Source organism: Eublepharis macularius, chromosome 18 (assembly GCF_028583425.1).
Source record: "Eublepharis macularius isolate TG4126 chromosome 18, MPM_Emac_v1.0, whole genome shotgun sequence".
Taxonomy (NCBI): domain Eukaryota; kingdom Metazoa; phylum Chordata; class Lepidosauria; order Squamata; family Eublepharidae; genus Eublepharis; species Eublepharis macularius.
Genome location: NC_072807.1, coordinates 16,009,687 through 16,032,056, shown reverse-complemented (window position 1 = coordinate 16,032,056; position 22,370 = coordinate 16,009,687). Strand labels below are relative to the sequence as shown.

Below are 22,370 nucleotides of genomic sequence, written 5' to 3'. Positions count from 1 at the left end.
CCCAGAGAGACTCTCAGGGCAGGATAAGCCTTCGGCAAGGTTCCCTCGGTTCTCCTTCTGCAGCCATGGAAGCTGGAAGGGTTCCAGCTGATCCTAGATTCCTTCGCCAAGCCCAGCTCCGTCTTAGCTGCAGGGAGGATCTGCTGGGACAGATGTGGTAGACTATATAATGCCAGAATAGTGCAGTGGATAGATAACTGGACAGGAGCTGAGAGCCCAGGGTTCAAATCCCAGCTCATCCATGAAGCTTGCTGGGCGGCTCAGGCCAGTGACACTCTTTCAACTTAATCTACCTTATTTATTCATTTAGATCCCGCCTTTCTCCCCAGTGGGAATCAAAGGGGCTTCCGTCGTTCTCCTTTCCGCCATTTTATCTTCACAAAAACCCTGTAAGGTAGGTTAGGCTGAGAGTGTGCAGCTGGTCCAAAGTCAATCGACCCTGTGTCTCCTAGATCCTATTCTGACACTCTTACCACTATATCACACTGGCCTTTATGAGTTCCCAGAAGGGTCTAATAAAGGGTCTATATGAATAATTGTTGGCTGCATTAAGAACATAAGAAGAGCCCTGCTGGATCAGCGGTCCATCTAGCCCAGCATCCTGTCTCATAGAGAGGCCAACCGGTTACTACGGAGGGCCAACAACAGGGCACAGAGGCTTCAGGCAGGTAGCTGTGTTGGTCTGCAGTAGAACAGCAGGATTTGAGTCCAGTGGCACCTTAGAGACCAACAAGATTTTCAGGGTATAAGCTTTTGAGAGTCAAAGCTCCCTTCTGCAGATACCTAGATTAGTGGCTAAGTCCTTCCGTGATCCATCTGGAATGCCCCTGCCTCTCAACTGGTGGCTTACATCAGGGCTACTGAATTGAGATTCAGGATAGCCCAATCTGGCCACGCTCATAGCAGCAGAACCAATGCCACGGGGCTAGATGTGTCATAGCAGACTCCAGCCATGATCAAAAGAGGGCTTTGAGCAAAAGAAAAACAATGCTGCTCTTTGCAGTCCATATGCAAATGCACAAACTCGGTGCTGGGATATCTGCGTCTTGATAAACTTGTCTTGATGTGTAAGCTAGTTTTTGTATCAGGAAAAACAGCTGAACTCCTTTTTCTGCATCCAGTTGAAAATCTCTGGATCCCGCACAGGGCTTCAAACCCAGGAATTCCCAAAATACGGCCAAGGGGCATCTCTCCCTACACACTAACTTCCTCCCTAGAATCTTCAAAGATTGTGCACACAAGATCTGCAGGGGTCACACTTTTTAAAAAAATCTCATTTCTCAGCTGCTAATGTCCTGTGTCAAAACTGCCCTATGGTCACAGGTCCCGGAGAATGTGGGTTATTCTAATTAATGGAAAATTAAAATGGGGAGTAAAAGCAAAGATTTGTCCAGAGATGAGACCGAACTAAAACTCCATCTCCTAACAAGTCCCAAATCATACCTGGAGCAAGGATTTCAGGCCTGCAGCTAAGAGAGACACCTTGGCACGTATTTGTCTAGTGTAGGGAGAGGCAATGTTAGCCAGGAAGCATAGTTTTAAAAGACAAAGCCAGTGGGGATCAGTCCTCAGAGGGTTTGTTAATTTCATCTTTGCCTCCCCCAAGCCTCTGTCAATTTCACCTCTCCAGTCTAAAACTGTGGGGGATCACAGCAAGGAATGGCAATGGGCTGAAGCTGCCTGCCAGAGCTGGCCTTGGACCTGGAGAGGTTATAATGGGCTGAGGTTTCCCCTCTGGCATTTCACAGCCCTTCACACAGCTCCAATCCCTGCAGCCACCTCTGTCTTTTTAAACTTCCCTCCCTGGCGAACATTGCATCTACTGACATGCGCTCGTCATGTGTCAGATGTCTCCTGTAGAGAGAATCTAAGTCAAAGAACTACCACAAAACAGCATGAGGAAAGGAGCACACCGGGAGGAGGCCACATTAAGATTTTTCGGTAGCATAAAACGAACACTGGGGGAAAAGCAAAGGGGAAAAGACATGGTAGACGCAAGGAATTTACTGGTGATATAACCAAATCAAGAGTTGGGTTAACAACAAAAAAAACAAACCACACTGACAATACCAGTGCTGACGAACCTTTCTTTTCTCCAGTATTGATGTAAATTAGGATGGATTTATATGATGTATACGGGGCTGTTTTTCTGAAGCTAATTACTGAGATTTGTAGGGAAGAATTCCGTGACTGTAAATATTAGAACATGTGACTTATTTTCTTCTTTTGACTGGTGTTTTAATACTAGGCTGTAACGTTTGTGTTCTGCCACCATTTGTCACTATAGCATCATTGATGACTCGATGTAGGAGGGCGACAGCATTAGCGGCCCCATCCTGAACAGAGTGACATCCTTCTAAGTCGAAGTCAGTGGACTTAGAAGAGTTTAATTCTGCTTAGGAGCATTAATATGGTAAGGATGGTTATAGTAAAAAGCCAAGAAAGACCAAGAGATAAAGGACGCCTCTACTTCCAAGGTGGTTTTCATAATCCTATTTAGGACTTGGAACATAGCTGTGGGTGGGGGGAGGAACCTGTGAATTTCCTGCATTGTGCAGGGGGTTGGACTGGATGACCCTGAAGGTCCCTTCCAACCCTATGATTCTACGATTGTACACAAATCCACATGGGCTGCTTCTAAGCACCCTTGGAACTGTTCTACTTCAGACTATTAAATTGTTGAAAATTACTGACCTATACCATTCAGATAGCTGTCAGTTGTCCAGGCTGCAGGATCTCGGTCAAAGATTTTGTTATTGAGCTGTTCAAAAAGTTATGACAGCAGTACATTAAAACTGAAGCCGTAACCAGAGAAAGAATCCCACCAACCAAGCCAATGAGGGTTGAGGAAGGCATTCGAGGGAGTGACCACAAGAATTGTTCTTTGCCAGCCATGTTGGCTCATTTTCCACGTGAGCAGAAGGGAAAAACCAGGAAGGAAGGGTAATAGGTTGACTATACGGGAGCATGCTGGGAGAAGAGCCACAGAAATTCCTTCTGCTGAAAATGATCGGCTACTTAGGTGAAGTCACAACCCAGAAAGACAGGATTGCCAATCTCAAAATGGGGCCTGGAATTCTCTTGAAATGACAACTGATTTCCCGAGTACAGAGATCACTGCCCAGGAGGCTTCAGAGGGTGGATTGACTCTATGGTATACCACAGACTCAGCCAAAAACGGAAAGCCCACGAATGGCTACAAAGATGTCCATGGAAGAAATCCCCAATGAGAACTCTGTCATCCCCAGACACCGCCCCCAAATCTCAAAGAATTTTCCAAGCCACAGTTGGCAACCCTACAGAAGGATAGTGAAGGTGAACGTCTTATAAAAAGCACCACAAACAGGTCCAGCATGCAAGACAGAAACCATACGTGAGAGAGCGAGAGGCAAGTCTGTTCAAGCTGCCCCAGAGGGATAACACATGACGGAGCATGAGGCGCCCACTAGATCTGCTAGCAAAACCCGGAGGGAGTTTCGAAAGGTGGTCATGGAAGGATTTGAGCCAGGTTTTAAAACAACAAAAACAGCCACAGCGAGGCACTGCTCAGCATTCTGGGTGATGCTGATAAGCATGCTCGCCGTAAGATCCGCACAACGAAGTTTGCTCTCTTTTCCCTTCTGAAAGGAGGAAAGGCTACCCGTGGACGACTGCTTTTGATGGCAGCCCTGATCTTTTGGAATGGAAGTCAGGGGCTGCCTCTTTGTTCACCCCATTGAGGCTGTGCTGTTCTGGTGGGTTCCCCCCCTGATTTGGAGTTCATGTTTTTTAATTGTGTTCAATGTTTAAATAGGTCAAGTTTCCGGTCAGTTTGAAATTCGCTTGTTCACTATTATTATTATTATTATTGCAAGCTGCTTTGAAAAATGGAGGAAAAGCAGTATAGAAATACACCCGATAAAGAAAGAAATTTGTGTTGAATTTAGCAGCAAAGCCTCTTCTGGGTTGGGGTGTGTGGGGGGGGGGACGGACAGAGAATGGCAGCAGCGGAGAACGTGGCATGTTACACCACAACACCAGTTTCTGTGTACTTGGCAGGTTTCCTTGTGGAGAGGCAGCCAATTGCTAGTGGAATTTCAGCCACTCCTAACGCCTGTTCTGAATCAGTGCAAACCCAGATAGCAGTTGATTGGCAGTTGCCCTGCGCAACGGAGACAGAATGCTCAGGAGGTAGAAGCAAGAGGTGCCCAGTTTGAGGACAGGAAAAACCTGGTTGTGAGTGGGGCTAACTAAGGCCAGGCAGTTGGGTGGGAGTTGAGGGAATACAAAGTAGGGGCTGCCTGGGCATTACGGCGCCTAGGAGCAAGCTCAGCTGAACGGGCTGCTTGCCTTGGAGCCGTCCAGAAGCTCTAGACTTTCCCACTGCTGTCCCCTTGGCTCAGCCAAATCTGAGCCAAGCACAATTGCTCAGCTTAGACCTGGCCAAGAGCTGCCTGGGAGGAGATGAAAGGTGAGCCTGTCCAGCTGAACAGCTCTGGGCCACACACACCCTGCAGGGCTGACGGTGCCACTGGGGGATGGCTTCGCTTGCTCCTGGCTGCAGGGCCCCCCATCTCTGCAGCCCACCAGCAAGCCAATCCATCTGTCCTTGAAGCATAACTGAAAGGTGAAATATTGTGGCATTGCTGGCTGCATCTGGGTGAAATGCTATTATGTGATCTTCCGCCAGCCAATCAAAGGGAGGCAGCATTGCGGACATACCTGTTCTCTCTACTGTTACCAGGGCTGGCTGCCACAACAACACCCTTGTTGGTGGCACAAAGACCAGTCCCTTGATAGAGTCAATGAGAGCATAGCAGAAGAGGGAATGGCCCTGCTGGAACCCTGCCAGAATCAGGAATCTGTTTTCCTCTTGCAGCAATGGCGACTGAGTTTTGTAGCAAGTACACGTAGTAAACGTCATGATGCACTGCTGCTCACAAAGCAGGTGGTCAGAATTCGTGGCATTATAGGAAGGTCATAGGACTCATCACGATTCTTGCCCGGCCATTCTTTGCTGACCTCTGCCTGTGCCAGGTTGGATCCCGTGAATTCGTCCTGCTAGCGGAGGCATTCCCCCCAGGCAGGAGGCGCCTTCCCTAGTGCGTCTATTGGAGGAAAGCACCCTCTGTTCCTGGAACAGACTCACAGGATCCAATCCGTTCCCTCTTGTCTTAGCCACTTAGCAGTGGCAGCAGAATGGGACCACTTGGGTGCCTTTCCATGAACAGAGGAGAATGATGCCACAGCACGGGAGGATGCGATGTGCATATCTACCTTACTGGAGAGGTTCCCATCCTGATTATTGGGAAAGAAGTGCGAAGTCACACCGCATGACAGGGTGTGGTAGCTTGGGTTGGAAAAACAGTTAACATTGCCGCTACCTTGAGACATATCTGGGGAGAAAACAAGTTATCACACAAAATTCTTTTGAAGCTGCTTGAAAAAAAGGAGAGGGTCACACATCTGCAAACGTGCACGTGGGCCAGTTAGATCCACCCCCAAAAGTCTCAGAGTTAAGACCCTCGATTTCAAGAACCACAACAGAAATTGGCCTGTCTTGCCCAGTCCTCTCTATGGCTTCCTGTAAAACCCTTGCAGAGACGGTGTAGCCTAGCGTACATCACCACCTCTCTGAGGGGTTGTTGCGGATGACGGGAAGGGACCATCCTGGCACCAAGCTTCCTTTACCACCCTTTCAGGCTCCAAGGATGATAAACCAAACGACAACCTCCAAAGTGTTAAGTTACAAGAGAGGGGACACTTTGGCTTTTCTTCCTCTCCAGCTATGTACAATAAAGACCTGACTTTCTCAGGCTCTCTCTCTACATAAGTAGCACCACGTAGCAGACCTGATTTCCACAGGCAAGACAAACCCCGCACTCCCCGAGACCGACGACTCATCACATCCAAATGAGGAGAAAAACAGAAATTTATCAAGGGATAAAAAGGAAAAAATCAGGACAATATCAATAACTCCCGAAGGAGGTTTGAGGGAATTAAACAACACAATGCAAGGCATCTTTCTATATAAAAGGCAAGCCGTATTGGCAACGATGCACTTTTTATCCTGGTGTGCCTGTGGAGGAGCACCGGGATAAAAGTGTGTCATAGCCAATGTGGCCTCCAGAGGGCGCTGTGGCGGTGGGACGGCCAGGTGAGTGCGTCCCTCCGGAGGGAGCTGCAGTGAGTGTAGCGTTCCTGGGTTTTCTAGGGCCCGTTTTTTAAAATGGGCTCCGTTGCTAGTTAAAGTTATAACATATAATCCCTAATGCATCTAGTTCTCGACTGTTATGGAGCTCCATCACCTCTTTCTCTCTCTCCCTGAAGAGGAACAGGACAGCAAAGCAAAACCCAAACGGAAGTCCAATGGCACCTGGAAGACTGTTTATTCCAGCACAAGCTGAAGAAGTGCACTCTAGGGTTGCCAGCTCTCCAGAATTACAACTGATCTCCAGACTTCCCTGGAGAAAAAGGCTGCTTTGGAGGGTGGATATAGACCTTGTTGAGGTCCTTCCCCAAGGCTTTACCCCCAAATCTCCAGGAATTTCCCACCCTGGAGTTGGCAATTCTAGTGAGCTCTGACTCACGAAAACTCAAACTGGAATAAATGTGTTCAATCTTCAAATCGCCACTGGGCGGCTTTTTCAATTTGCTACAGTAGATTAACTCAGCCACCCCTCCGGAATTCTCTAAGCAAGCCCGTGGCAACTGAACATCACCAATGTTTTGTGGTGAAGTTTTTGTTGGCCGTACATCCTACTCGTTATACTTTTCCCTTCCTATCCTCCCAGACCAACAAAAATGGGAATTGTGGAGAATCCAAGAGGGCACAGAGATTGGGGAGGGGACGGCAAACCCTGGCAGGCCAAACGCAGCACATAGGAGGCCAGTGGATAAGTAGCTGTGCATATAATTCAAACATACGGAGAATGGTAGAACTGCGCCTTGCTGTTGGAAAAGCTATTTTCACGAGGAGAGCTGAGCTATTCCAAAGTGCTCCTGAGATAGAAGAGATTTAAAAATACATCCCCTTGCTTGACGGGACAGGATTCCATAGTGGGCAGAAATAACTGTGGCGCAAAGAGCACCGGCTTTTCAGACACAAGTCTGAAAACTTGGGAACTTCGTGTTTCAATCACAAACTTCGATCGCAAGCTGTGACATGGGACTGGTCCACTTTTCAATTCTTTTAACACACAAATTCATCTCTTTCCTCCTCTCTCTTCAGCCCCACCCATCTCTCTCTCTCTCTCTTTTAAAAAAGAAGAAAAGCCCTAAACAAAGAATAAAGTAATGGAGGCAGGGGTGGGTATTGCAGGCAGCGTAACCTACCTTGGAGTGTAAGCCGCTCACAGGTCCCACCAACTGAAGAGAGATACTACTGAGCACAGAAGTTTGTTTCCGGGGAACCTGTTTTCTTCCCCTCCCACCCTTTTCTTTAAAAAGCAAGTTTCTAGCCCTTATGACTGCCAGTATAACGTGCATGTAATGCCTGTGGAATCTCCAAAGTCGGAGCAGGATCGGAATAAGACTTCCAGGTTTTGATGTTGGGGTTTCACACTGCCCTACAGAGCTCATCCCAATGACCTGGATAAATTGTGTAAAATAGTAAAACGTATGCATTTTTTTCTCATTTTGCATATGATTAAGCCAAATGCAAACAGTATACAAGGTGCCTAATTTAGCTTTTCTTGGTTGCTCCCACCCTTTTTTTGGCAAGCAGTTGTGCTCTGAGGGAGCCTTGCTGGGTCCATTGAGGGAGGGAAGGTGGGAGACTCCAAAAACTAGGATCTCTGAGCCTGTCCCCCTTCCTTCCATCCATCCATCCATCCATCCATCCATCTATCCTTCCTTCCTTCCTTCCTTCCTTCCTTCCTTCCTTCCGAAGATCAGTTCAAACAGACACAGGCCACCTGGACGGGAGGGGAGCAACATTATGGGATGCTGAGCCCTGACAGAGGGCCTAACGGTTAACCCTCATAGTATCCTTGGAAAAAGAACAGAACTATCCAATTGTGATGGCTCAGATTTTAAGGAATGTGAAGCTGTGACTTTAAACTGTTACTTGATGGCACTCAAGTAACATCAGCAACAACATTAAGATCAAAATAGCAACGCTTTGTTCAGAAGATTAAAGCTGGCTCGATTCAGCAGTTAAGCTACTTACAGATTTATTAGGAGTCTGACAACGTTACAAAGGACAGCAAGTTTCTTTTGAAAGCAGGGCCAAGTAAATAAAGCGCACTCTTGTTTACCTTGAGTTAATTAAAGTCGGGGTCTAGAAAATGTTACAGTGCTGGTAACTGAACTGGAAAATAGAGCAGCACGTTTTGGTGCTGTCAGAAGTCTCAATGGCATATTTTGGTGCTACCAAAAAAACGCCAGCAAACCCACCCACTAGGAAGCCTTTCTTCAAGCTACTTCATGCTCAACCTCCTGGACTAGCAATACGGCCCACTGGTTCCTAGTCTATGGTCTGAACCAAGGTCTCTCAGACCACTGCTATCTGCTAAACTGTTAACGTGGTAGAGAGGACAAAGGGTGGGATTTTGACAAAGTTATGCATCTCAGCTTGACTGGGAACTTACTGGATATTGCACGGGCTTGCGCTCAGTTTCACTTCCGTGTAGATAAAAACGGAATCTCCTTTCCAGGTTGTTGCATGGACAAGAACATTAAGACAAAAGGAGGCCAGTACGTAATCTGCTACGTGTGTGTTCGTGTGCATACGTGTCATATTTTAGCGCTCATAACTTGTAATCCACTACCACCTGCCTTCTAAGTGCACTACATTAATAGCAAATGCCTCCCAATTTATTAATTAAAACATTTAGATGCTGCCTCGGGCATCCAAGCAATGAACCCCCCTGTTGTGTCTGAGGGTGTTCGTCAAACTCTTTAATGTTAGGCTCGATTCCCCTTTTGCTGAGTGCCATTTTTAAAGGCCTAGGGGAGAAATCTGGGGTTTTATCTTTGGGGTGGGGTGAGCAGTAGGGAACAATTCAGAAGCCACCACTAAAAGGGCCTGCCCAAATGCTCCCATTTGCCCCCCAATCCTCAATGCCCATCCCGCAGATTTGTAAACTCTCCCTGTTAAGAATCACTGCTTTAAAGAAAGCATCAGAAGCCAGGGGTCGTCTGTGCAGATGAAACCTTTCCTCTTTGTCACAACAAGACATAATTTGCTAGGGGAGGGCTAGTCCTTCACACAGGAAATCCATCCCTGTCTCTCCACTTCTGCAGGAATTTGTTTTCAGGTGGAAAAACAGCCTCCTTTCTAACAGCACAGTGACCTTTATCCATCTCTAGAGAAGACCTGGCAGCTAGAAAAGAAAACTATTTATAATAAAGCCAGAGCCCCTAATTTATTCTCTGTGTCCAGAAATCTCCCTCCTGCCCAGTCCTGGCAGTTCCTTCTGCCCAGAAGCTCTTCCCGAATGTGTTCCCATTTGGCAGATCATTAAGGAAGATTTACCCCAGCTAGCTTTGAGCTTTTTGCTGTGTTCCAGTAGGGCCGTTTGGCACTGGTTGTCAATAAAATTAAATGCAAACCCAACTACTGTTCCCAGTTCTAAAGTCATTGCTCTAAAGGAAAGGCCAGTACCAGTATATCAACGAAAAATAAAAATGGAAGCGCATTAAAAAATGCACGAGTTGAAAACAGGCCAAAGCGGACGAAGGGCAGCGGCACATTAAAGCCAACGGCTCCCGACATTCCTTGGGAGACCAACCGTCCAGTTTGGAGTAATCCTGGCGGGTTCTTTGTGCTCACAACTTTTCCAGACGGACAAGCGGATTCAGCACTTTCTCTCATTGGCCCTTTTTGCACTACTTACCTGCTCCCAGAACGTTGTGAAACATCGCACAAAAAATGTGGAAGATAGCGTCTTCTCGCGAGAGTTTTGCACGACATCGCGCAAAACTCTCGCGAGAAGATGCAATCTTCTGTGTTTTTTGCATGATGTTTCGCAACATTCCAGGAGAAGGTAAGTAGTGTGAAAAGGGCCATTATTTTGATGAGATCTGAGCCCTGAGATATTGGAATGGAATTTGGGTGCGGATGCAGGAGAGAAACCCATGGCTGAGGATTGAAATGAGCCCGTTCCCCACTCCTTTTTGGGGGGTGGGAGAAGAGATAAGAAACCAACACACAATCCTTGCAAAAAGCAAGCGACAAAACACAAGGGAAAGAAGATTCAGCTACTCAAGCCGATTATTCACTTTACTAAGAGAAAAGAGTCCAGTAGCACCTTTAAGACTGACCAACTTTAGTGTAGCATAAGCTTTCGAGAATCACAGTTCTCTTCGTTAGAAGCATCTGACAAAGAGAGCTGTGGTTCTCGAAAGCTTATGCTACACTAAAGTTGGTTAGTCTTAAAGGTGCTACTGGACTCTTTTCTATTTTGCTACTGCAGACTAACACGGCTAACTCCTCTGGATCCTTTATTAAGAGAGGATGTCAGGAACTGGATGCCCAGAAGTCAATGCCCAGTCCCTTAAGGTATACCACTGATCCCCTCTGCCCCATTGCCAACCTGTGCAAAAGAAGGGTGTGAAGGGCTAGCACCCAAAACAACAGGATGCCACAGAAGGTGGGGTGGGCTACTTTGTGGTGATCTTCCGAGCTCAAACGGGCTCTCCGTTATTTTTTAACAGCCCTTCCCCACAGCTGCTCAGTGGCTTCAGCGCACCCAACCCCAGCTTCTTAAAATCCTGCCCTTCTTGTTTGGTAGTTAGGTGCAGAAAAGAAACCGATCTCTATCCCTGAAGGGTTCAGCATCTAAACGATCGCTTCTCCGAGAGAAAGAAAAAGCTTCCATGTATAGGATGTCACAGGGTTGGAATTAACTAGCGTGGTGCTGTGCTGGAAGTTTTCTGTAGTTCAGCACTGGAATTACTAATGGACACGATCCTCCCCAACAGTGCTTCTGTTTCAACCAGAGGTAGACCAGTCTACCATTACCTTTTGATCAGCGCCTTTGGGGTTGTTCATTTTAAACACTGACATTTGTAACTATGTTCTTGTTAGATTCTTTTATGCATCTGATTGTTAACGGCCTTTGACCACAGAAAATAAACTTTTATGACTTACAGAAGGTACAGCAACAGTTTACTGTTGCTTCTCCTAGGATGCTTGTAAAACACTCTGTGTGGGTTACTCTGAAGACGATCTACTTTTGTCGTTCCAGGTAGTTGGGTAAATGGCCAGTCTCCAAGGAATTATGGTAGTTGTAGTTCTGTGCAGGGCCGGCGCCAGCGTTTTTGGCGCCTGAGGCAGCTTCCAGGGGTGTTGGTGCATGTGTGCACCTGGACTGCATGATGATGTCACTGCATGTGATGTCATCACACAGGGCAGGGACAGTGCACAGGTGGCCTCCCAGCCTTCCCGTTCAGTTGCCCCACACTGCTCCAGCTGCCTGCTGCGCCTAGCCCGCAGCTGTGTGCCGGCGGCGGCATCACAGAGCAACTGAGTGAGAGGGCCGGGAGGCTGCCTGTTCAGCTGCCCCACGCTGCCACCGCCAGCACATGCTCCTGGCTGGGCGCAGCAGCTGTGGGTCAGGCGTGGCAGGCGGACGGGGTGGCGCGCATGCATCCTCCCTCCAGCTCAGTTGCTCCACGCACCGCCCTGGCCACCTGCCGTGCCTGTGCCGGTGGCGGCGGCAGCAGCACAGAGCTCCTGGCTGGACACAGCAGCATGGGGCAATTGAGCACCGTGGTGCACGCCCCCACCCCTGGCGCCCCCTCCGGCGCCCCCTCCGGTGCCCCCTCGGCACCTTAGCGCTCAAGGCGGCTGCCGGCCCAGCCTCAATGGGCGCACCGGCTCTGGTTCTGTGGGATCCCTAATGAAAGAATTCACAGCACCCCTCCCCACATACAAAACAGTTGAGGGTCCTTTGGGAAGTCACAAAGGTTACGACGACCTCACATCTGCAGCATAGAGCCTAGATAGGTGATACAATCCTGGTGGGGACTCATGACTAAAAGCGCAGCAAGGCCTGATTCGGATCAGGACCACAGCATGGGAGAAGGAGGAATTCCTGCTTTCTCCCCCATGCAGTTTTCAGTGGCTGAAACAGTCTCGGGGGACCGCACGGGGGACATTCCATTGGAAGACAGATCAAGATGAGTAGCACTGGAAGACGGGACAGGTACTGAGTGCCTGAAGACACACGGACACAGGAAGCTTCTACTGAATCAGACTCTCAGTTCATCAAGGTCAGTACTGCCGACTCAGACGGGCAGTGACTCTCCATTGTTGCAGGTAGAGGTCTTTCCCATCCCCGTGATCCTTTCAACGGGAGATGCTGGAGGCCGAACCTGGGACCTACTGCATGCCAAACAGACACTCTGCCTCTGACCTACGGCACCCGCGTGTGCTGGCTCCCCAAAGACTAAATAGCGCTCCTCCCCGCACCCCCCAGGCTGTTTTAGCTGCTGAAAACAGCAGAGGGGAGAAGGAAGGAATTCCTCCTCCTCTCGTGCAGTTGTTCCGATCCAAATCAGGTCCTGAGTTTCCACCAGGAACTGGCAGCTGCAGTTTAGCGGCAAGTCCCCGTGGCGAACTTGTGCAGTTTGCAACGTCGCGTTAGGCTCAAAGACCCCCCCCCCTTATTAAGGCAATCCAGAAAACAGTGCTGGCATCGGTGAGCATCACAAGGGGTTGGGCTAAGAGGCTGCGCTGGGGGGCAGAAGACCTCCGTTCAAATCTCACCTCTGCCATGAAATCCCAAGTAGCCATTCGCAAGCCACTCAGCCCCAGCCCTCCTTACCGGGGGTGGGAATACCGACCTACCTTCCAGGGTTGTTGTAACGATTATCGAGACAATGCATAAACGTATCTGTGAGCATGTGTTATAGATAGAAATGCAAGTCTGTGGTGACTGATCCCGCAGTGAGAACTCCCAGTGACTTCTAAGGAAGTATTTTCTGCAGATTCAAGCCGTGGATTGTCCTAATTGAAACCGGTACAATGCCAGTTTCTCTGGTTCTCGGGGGAAGGCATCAGGGGTATTTTGTTCTGCTCGTCAGTAAACTCTGGGTGCCCCAGACTTCCTATATACCAAAGGCAAGACTTTGGGAAGAAAGTTGGCTACATCCAAGGGGAAACCTAGTACATTGCTCAGAAAAAGGAAGGTCATTTATTTCCTCTCCCCTCTAGCAGGAAGGACTTTGGACCTGCATTTCATTAAGACCCCAAAAGGCTCTTACCAGAAAGTGAGTAATCGGTGTTTGTCATCCGCATGGCAGGAGTGTACGAGACGCTCGGCATGTCGTGGCCTTTCTCCTTCTGCTTCCGTCGATACCACACGAACAGTGCCAGCAAAACCATAATAATTAGGAGGAGGAGAATAATTCCAATGATTGCTCCGACCGAATGCCTCTCGGATCCAAGCGCAGGGCTAATTTTAGTGTAGGGATTTAATTCTTCCATCATGAGAGCCGCTGTTAAAAATAATTCAACAATGCATGGTTAAGTTGAGTGGCAGAGTCTGTTTTGCAAAAATGAGGCTAATATATATATATATAAAACAAGTGGGGCACCCACAAGAACTTGCGGGGCGCTTTGCATTTCCTCCTCATGTCCGCTTTCCCTTCCCTGGTTGCCACAGCCTCGTCCTCTTTTCTTGCTTCCCACCTGCCTTTGTTTGCCCTCCGGGTTCATCTTCCCTCCCCATGCCAACAGCCTCCCCCCTCCCCAAAAGGGATTTACACACAGAGCTACAATCTCAGTTGTCAGGAACAGGGGAGTTCATGAAACTTGGGGAGAGCGACACGTGCTCTGTTGCTAGGGTTACCAGGACTGGGTTGGGACATTCCGGGAGATTTGGGAGGGTGGAGCCTGGAGAGGGTGGGGTTTGGGGAGAGGAGGGGCCTCGGTGGGGTATAATGCTGTAGAGTGCATGCAGCAAAGCTGCCATTTTCTTCAGGGGAACTGATACCTGTCACCTGGAGATCAGTTGTAATTCTGGGAGATCTCCAGTCACCACCTGGAGGCTGGCAACCCTATCTGTTGCACGTACTGCACTCTAGAGAGGAACATGACTTGTGATGGGTTTATTCTGTTCGCCCGTTAACCAACATGGATCCAGGTACCTGAGAATTCCAGCATTTATTTCAAAGCGTCCAAGTTTCTAGCTCTCTTGAACGTACAGCAAAGCTGGGAATGTTTTCAAGCCCTTCACCTCCCTTTTGCTTGCAAAGCAGAAAACCAGTTCAGCGCATCATTGGGCATCACCTATGCTGGACAACGATCCTGCCCTCACAGGCATTGGGAGGCAAACCTTTTCTTGCCCACAGACAGCCACCCCAACCTTAAACGACAACTCCCTCACAACAATGCACTTCACAACACGGACACAAACCAGGGCCTGCAATAAACCAAGACGCCAACTCTGTCCCCATATTCACTCCCAGCAACACAACCACTGGACCTAACAACACCAGCCACACCATCTCAGGCTCATTCGCTTGTTCATCTTCTTACATTACACGTGCCTCCAAGTGTCAGCCACGCCCTTCAAAATTCTGCTTTGGACAAACAGATCAGTCCCTTCGTATAAGAATGAATGGACATGAATCTGATTTCAAAAACCACAGCATTCAAAAACCAGTGGGAGAACATTTCAACCTGCCAGGACATTCCATCGCTGACCTCAGAGCAGCAGTTCTCAAGAAGAGAAACTTCAAAGGAAAATTACAACGCAGGAGCGCTGAAAATGAGTTTATTTGCAAATTTGGGACAATGGACACCCGCAGGGTTGAATCAGGACGTAGGATTTTTTTTCTCATTACGGATGCTAATTTTATGCACTTCGTACCTATGTTCTGTCAACCTAATTACAACATGTATTATCCTGACAATTTAATTTGCAGTACCCTTCCCACTCACTACCTGTATTTTATAGACTCCTAGCTTTTCCCACTCCATGTGTCTGACAAAGGGAGCTTTGACTCTTGAAGATCCAGAGGAGTTAGCCGTGTTAGTCTGTAGTAGCAAAAATAGAAAAGAGTCCAGTAGCACCTTTAAGACTAACCAAGTTTACTGTAGCATAAGCTTTCGAGAACCACAGCTCTCTTCTTCAGATGCATTAGAAGAAGAGAACTGTGATTCTTTTCTTCATCTGATGCATCTGAAGAAGAGAACGGTGATTCTCGAAAGCTTATGCTACAGTAAACTTGGTTAGTCTTAAAGGTGCTACTGGACTCTTTTCTATTTTGACTCTTGAAACCTCACACCCTGGCAATTTATCTGGTCTCTAAGGTGCTACTGGACCTGAATCTTTTTCCTGACCATAACTCACACACATCCTGGCAGGCAGACCATGCAAAGGAATGTTCAGGGGCCCAATTATAAAAGGGAGGGGAAGGAATTTTACTTCACCTTGATCACATCGGATGCCTTTGAATCCTGGGCTGCAGTAACACGTGCCCGTCACGTAGTCACAGGTGGCGTTGTTCATGCATTCACACAACTGCTGGCAGCCATAGCCAAATGTTCCCGGGGGACACTCTGTAAATTCAAGGTGGAAAACGGCTCGAGAAGGATCCTCTTCACTTTGACAAAGCAGCTTCCAGGCTGGCTTTTGCAACCAAGGATTTTGACAGAGTATTCGCTCATTAAAGAGAAGGCCAGAAGAACAGCCAAGACTGCATATCCCCTCCACGCAGAGGGGCTTACTGGGACCTCCAACTCTGCACTCCCTACAAGACCCAGCCCTCTTCGATAATAGCCCTGTTTACAAATTCTGTTTGCACATTACAATGAATGCACTACAAACTGCATATATTGTGCATACATCTGTAAGAAAGACCTAATGTGCATTCACTTTATGAATGAAACTGAGGACTGTTACTGGGGGCTTGTATCACATACTGAGCTATACACAGGGCTCATTTTGAGGGGGAACGCGCCGGAACACAGTCCCAGCAGTTCCCCAAAGAGGTTACATGTCAGGTGGCTCCGCCCACCTGACTCTCGGCCATTTTGGGCCTGTTTCAGCCTGGATTGAGGCCAAAATGGCCCGGAGTGGTCCTCTGACAGGTGGTGGATTACTCTCCCACTCAGCAGCGGCCCGATCCTGACTATTTTGGGCCCCTTTTTGGCCATTTTCAGCCCCTTTTTACAATTTTGGGCCCAATTTCTGCCCTGAATGGCTAGGATTGTGTCCAAAACAGCCAGGATAGGTGATGTCAGGGGGTGTGGCATATGCAAATCTGTTACGCTAATGACACACTTCCAGTGATGTCAAGGGGCATGACATATGCTAATGAGTTATGCTAATGAGTTATGCTAATGAGTTCCTCCAGCTCCTTTTCTACAAAATTACCCCTGGCTATACATGTGTTGAATGTAACCTGAGGATTACTCCATGCATGTATAAAGAAAAATCAAGAGTACACTGAACATGGGCCGTACGTGCAGTCACTGTAAATTGGGAGCAGGATTATGTTATAGTGTATGCAAGTAAAATCTGTGACCACTTGTTTTTAATACATGCATGGAGTAATTCTCACGTTACATTCAGTGTTTGTGTACAGCTAAACACGTGATACAAGCCCCACGTTTATCCAGGAACTGGTCCCTGGCTTTGTTTGTAAAGTGAACGTACGCTGGCTCTTTCTTATAAACAGACGTGCACCCATGTATGCAGGATGTGAAGGGATAGGGAACGTGTACTGTCTGTTGCTGTAAGCAGGAATCATTTCGAGGGTGAACGTGCATGAACGTAGTTACAGCAGTTCCCCAATGAGGCCACATGTCAGGTGGCCCTGCCCACCTGACTCTTGGCCATTTGGGGCCCGTTTCGTCCTGGATTGGGACCGAAACGGCCTGGATCGGGCCTCTGATAGGTGGTGGATCACTCTCCCACTCAGCAGCAGCCTGATCCTGACCATTTGGGGCCCAATTTCAGCCCTGAATGGCCAGGATTGGGTCCAAAACAGCCAGGATAGGTGATGTCAGGGGGAGTGGCATATGCAAATCAGTTATGCTAATGACACACTTCTCATGATGGCTAGGGGTGTGGCATATGCTAATGAGTTATGCTAATGAGTTCCTCCAGCTCTGTTTCTACGATATGACCCCTGGCTGTAAGTATGCTCCTACTGGATAGTCCTGCATTGGTCAGTATGCTGTGTCGACTTGCTTATTTCTTTTCAGCATTGTTTTCTGCTTTGTATCAGATTTCTGTGTGTTTTCAAATTTCTGCAATCCTATGGTATTCTTTGTTGACTGGTTGCTGACTGTTTCATCCGTTGATTGTATTAACCTACACTGTGTAATCTGCCTTGAGTCTCAGTGAGAAAGGCGGACTATAAACAGAATAAAAATAATAATGTATGTGTGTTTACTGTAACATGTGAAAAGGGTTTGTGTGTCCTGAGAGGGACCTTTAAGCACAGCTTAGCAAGTCCTCTGAAGTCTACCCTCTGGGCACACAGTCATCAGCCAGGGTACAGGGAAAGGGTTTCCTAATGGAAGCACCTCTGCTGTGGAATGCCCTCCTTCCTTGAATGTGCCCAAAGCCCCGTCCCACCTCTGCTAGGTTTACCCTTTGCTCTTTCTTTAAGCAGTTAGAGGGGAGTCCTATCCAGGCGTTGCTCAGGGTTTGGCTCTCTTACCAGATTTGGTGCTTCAGCCATATCATGAGCCATGCGCAGAACTGCTGAGAGCCCCTCATCCCTCAACCTCCTGCCCAGACCCTCCCAAGCACTATATGAAAACAAACTGCCCAGCTCTGCCAGCCCTCAGACTTTTGTCCCTCTCTTCTTTGCAGCCCCAAATTGGGGCTTGGGGGGATTCAGGAACTGTGTCGTAAAACCCTAAGAGCAGCCCTTCCGGATCAGCCTAAAGCTAATGGCAATTTGGGGCAGCAAATCCCATTAATTGGTTTATGCACTGGGCAATGAATTTTTTTTGTATGTGCAGCCCATAGATTCATCTGTTTAGGCAACTGATACTGTAACAGATGGAGGGGGGAAAATGTCCTTCCACCCACTTCCTCTACATTGTATGATTTTGTAGAATTCCACACTGTTCCCTGTCAACTGTCTTTTCAAACTAAACTAAAAAGCCCTCCAAAGTTTAACTTTTTCTTTTAGGGAGTATGCTCCACCCCTTGGGCCACTTTGGCTGCTCTTTTCCGTCCCTGTGGGACTCACTGCACAGCTATTTAGAACCTGGCTGAAGATTATAAAGCCCCAAAGAAGGTTGCATTCCCATCTTGCTATTTGCGATGCTTCAGAAATATTATCCTTAATATACTTCAAATTGAACACCTGGCATTTTCTGTGCGTTTCTCTCCCTCCTCCCTCTTGGATTACAGCATTCGGTTTCTGCATTTCTATCACAGACCAAATGATTGACTATCCAGTGACAAAATTTATTCATACAATTACCATGATGGTCCAGAACAATAAATCTGCCGACAGCGTAGTATGTATCTGAGAGCAACATTCAATAACAAATAGAGGGGAAGGCTGTAAACCGGTCTGGTGGTGACTCCTGCGAGTTTGCAAAGGGGGGGACTTTTATGGAACATACAAGCCAAGTACCCCATTTCTTTATAATAAACATTGGCCAGCTTTAAGGAAGAAAGTCTGGTTGTTCCATCAGAAAGAGACCTCCCCAAAGTCAATTGGAAATAAGCTATGCTCCCTAGTGCCAATGTCGTGATAAATACTGATTTGGAATTAGCAGGATTTGAGTCTCGCATCTCCTTAAAGACCAACAAGATTTTCAGTGGAAGCTCTGAACAGAGTTCTTACTCTCAAAAGCTTATACCTTGAAAATCTTGTTGGGTCTCTAAGATTTTGATTTGATTTATTCAATTTTTAGTGTGCTCTCCCCATGAACGGGCTCAGAGCAGATACAACAATATTAAAAGTTACATTAAAATTTACGTTAAAATCATAAATAACATACAGTTCAACCATAAAATAACTCAGGAAGATGGTCCCAATTTACCTAGCCCCAATAAACTTTTCTATGGGTGGGAGGTGGAGAAACCAGCAGCGGTCTCACTGATAGAAACTGGGGAGGGGGTTACACTACCACCCCAACAGGAGACTGGTAAGAAGGTTCACCCCAAACCTAGCCTCAGTCATATGCCTGGTGGAACATCTCTGTCTTACAGGCCTGACGAAAAAATAGTATTTGGGCTCAGGTTTCCGCAGACAGAGAGTTCCACCAAGTTGGAGCCAAGACCGAAAAGGCCCTGACTCTGGTTGAGGTCAGACGAGCCTCCCTGGGCCAGGGACCACCAGCAGATTTTTACCAGCTTGTATGGTCCACAAGTACCCAGTTTCCTGGGGGTAAAGTGTAGATGACTGGGGAAGGCAAAGGCAAACCACCCCATAACAAATAGTCTGCCAAGAAAACATCATGATGCGATGTCCCCCCATGGGTCAGTAATGACTTGGTGCTTGCACAGGGGACTACTTTTACCTTTTTTTATGGTCCACAAAACTTCTCCCCACTTGCAAACTCACAGGAGTCACCAGGTGATGCTGGACTCTCATCCTGCTGTTCTACTGCAGACCTACATGGCTACCCACATAACACTATTGATTTGAAATTAATATACTAAATTGTAAACATTACGTTCTGTTTCAAGCTGCTGGGTCATTTTGTTCTCATACAAAACCTATGAGGAAACAGCTCAGAGAAACAGGCAACTGTATATAACAACCCAACCAGCTCCTAAATTGTGCATTTTAATCTGCTCAGATCTGATTAACTGGATTATGATTTAGATGTCCTGGTTGTGATATTGTTCACTCTCTTGAGCCCAAGGAGATAAGGCAAGATAGAAATGTTTTCACTACATAAGAAACCTAAGAATAATGCCAATAATGACACCCTGTGAACTTGAAGGGAACGCCTGGGTGTTTTGGTATGCAACCTGCCATTTGGTGATAGGGGGCTGGATCTGGACTAAATCTGCAATTTCCACTGATTCCCCCTTCCTGTTGCAGACCCATCCCATCATGTAATTCCTCAGGGTCCTCTATCCCCCCAGGAGTCTAAGAGTTCCTAAATCCAAATAAACCCACTAAGAGTGATTCCGCACACGTTGGATAATGCACTTCCAATCCTCTTTATAGATCATTTGGAACGGATTTTTTTGTGCGTGGAACAAAAAATCCACCTCAAACGATTGATAAAGTGCATTGAAAGTGCACTTTATCAAGTGCACAACAACCATGCATTGAAAGTGCATTATCTAATGTGTGTGGAATCACTCGTAACATTTAGGGGATTTTCCAGCATTCTCTATTTCTGTCTGAGTGGCAAACATGTTTGCATCTTTCAAAGGGACCACTTGGTAGCAGAAAAATATTTCAAAGTCAGCTACAAGGCATAAGCCTTCTGCAGCCTGAAGCAGAACTTGAGGGACTTTTTCTTAAATCGCCATTTTTTAAAAAAAAATCACCTTTGTGAATCACAAAGGAAAATCAACCCCCGGAAAAACGGAAGCACCTTCCCCCCATTCCTTACTTTGCTCGCAATGCTTCCCAGTAAATCCAGTCCGGCAGGTGCACTGCCCAGTAACATGGTCACAGTCCGCTCCGTTCTGGCACTGGCAAACGTTGGCACAGTTGGCGCCATAAAAGGCAGCCGGGCACCCTGCAGGGAGAGGGATCCGAAGGCAAAGAAGAAAATCTGTGCACTTGGAGGCATTAAGAACAACAGCCACGAAAATACTTTCAGGACGGCCTGCGTGATTTACAGCTCAATTCTATTTAGCTCTTGAAGGGCAGACCCATTACAAATATGAAGGCGGGTGGGGGGGGGGAGATATTCTGCAGCATTTACAACAGTGTGATCTGCCAAGTTGTAGGGTATGGGGGGCTGTTAGTGATTTAGAGAAATGGTAATGGGTGCGGCAGAGAGGAAGCCTGAAGGAAACTCAGTTTGTTTTTAAAAAGGTGTGGTGAAGCTCACTGGCATGTAACGATTTTGGAAGTGGTTTTTAGGACAAGGATGCCAGGCTCTCAAGGATACACTGAACAGTGCCCCTTAATTTTGAATAATGCCGCTCTGTCACATTCTGGAGAATAAAACCACTGCTAAACAGTTCCCTAATTTTTTAAAAAAATGATTTGATATTATTATTTGAATTTGTTTCAGCGCCCCTATTCTTAGCTAGAACCCTGTTGAATCGGACTAGAAAACAAACACTGGGAATTAAATTGCATCTATATAACTTTTAGAAATCTAAAAGCAAGATTTACAGTTCCTCTACTCTTCTTTACTAAGAATAGTTCCTTTCCCCCAGAGATTTAATTAGGAAGTGCCCATAATAAGGCTGCATTTCTAGGGCTGGGCACAAGGGGGCAGCATTGGCACTTGCAGGTTTCCAGCTCAGCAGTCTTCCAAAAGCAGTCCTCTTACTTTGGGTACAATACGGTCCCGTCCAACCAGGAGTGCACCTACATTCTCCGTCGTGGGGGCTACAGGTTGCACTGTTGTGGCAACTGCAGGAGTGAAAACAATCTGCACCCCAGAAGCCAACTGGACAAGCTGCAGAGAGAAGAAACGAATGGCTGAGTCAAAACAAGAATGCCATATTTTAACAAACACTGGGAATTAAATTGCATCTATATAACTTTTAGAAATCTAAAAGCAAGATTTACAGTTCCTCTACTCTTCTTTACTAAGAATAGTTCCTTTCCCCCAGAGATAAAAACCCGTTAACAAAGACCACTGAATTGCCATGTTGCAGATCTTAATTGTACTTATATATCCATTTGTGCACATTCCACAGAAGTGAATTAACAGTGCAATCCTAAACAGAGTAACCCCCTTCCTAAATCCATTGAAGTCAAACAGATTCGAACGGTGTAACTCTAATAGTATTTCACTATTCACAAAAGAACGGTTGTGAACACATGAGGCCTCTCTGACATCAAGGGGCCAGTGGATTGGGGCATTAAAGACCCTGCTCCTCTACAATTTTTTCAAAATACCTTGCTGACACCACGGCTGGGCTTCAGGATGTGTGCAATCGGTTTTAAAGAAGAACAAAGCATTCCCCGTCACCAAAGTTAAACAGAAATGAACAGTGATTTCCCAATTACTTGTCTAAATGTAATGAACCCGCTATGAAATTGACAGCCTTACTAATTCTTTTTTGAGTGACAGCAATATTCAGCCTGTGGAAGGGGCACAATAAAAGCAAAATTACAGCTGTCTGTTTTTATCCGATTCCTCCTTTATCACTGGAGGTTTAATGTATTTTACTGCAAATGCTGTCTAATACCCGTGCACCGTGAATATGAAGTATTCCTGAGCGCCAGCCTAGGCCTTCCCAGAGACGATCCACCTCCAATTAAGGGATTCGTTTGGGAAATGCCAGTTTTGGGATTTGCAAATGTCAATCTTC

General features: G+C 47.0%; 1 protein-coding gene across 2 annotated transcripts in view; it reads right to left on the bottom strand.

Moving 5' to 3' along the window:
• The window catches only part of MEGF11 (multiple EGF like domains 11), a 316,522-nt gene that overhangs the window by 9,149 nt on the left and 285,003 nt on the right, over window positions 1–22,370 (bottom strand). The window contains exons 15-20 of one of the 2 annotated variants that reach the window (XM_055002716.1): window positions 21,380–21,508; window positions 20,483–20,611; window positions 15,365–15,493; window positions 13,192–13,425; window positions 5,257–5,375; window positions 2,695–2,761 (exon numbers count right to left, since the gene is read on the bottom strand). In XM_055002716.1, coding sequence (XP_054858691.1) covers window positions 2,695–2,761; window positions 5,257–5,375; window positions 13,192–13,425; window positions 15,365–15,493; window positions 20,483–20,611; window positions 21,380–21,508 — 807 coding nt within the window. The remainder of the gene's footprint in view (window positions 1–2,694; window positions 2,762–5,256; window positions 5,376–13,191; window positions 13,426–15,364; window positions 15,494–20,482; window positions 20,612–21,379; window positions 21,509–22,370) is intronic. The other variant, XM_055002717.1, reaches the window with a different exon arrangement.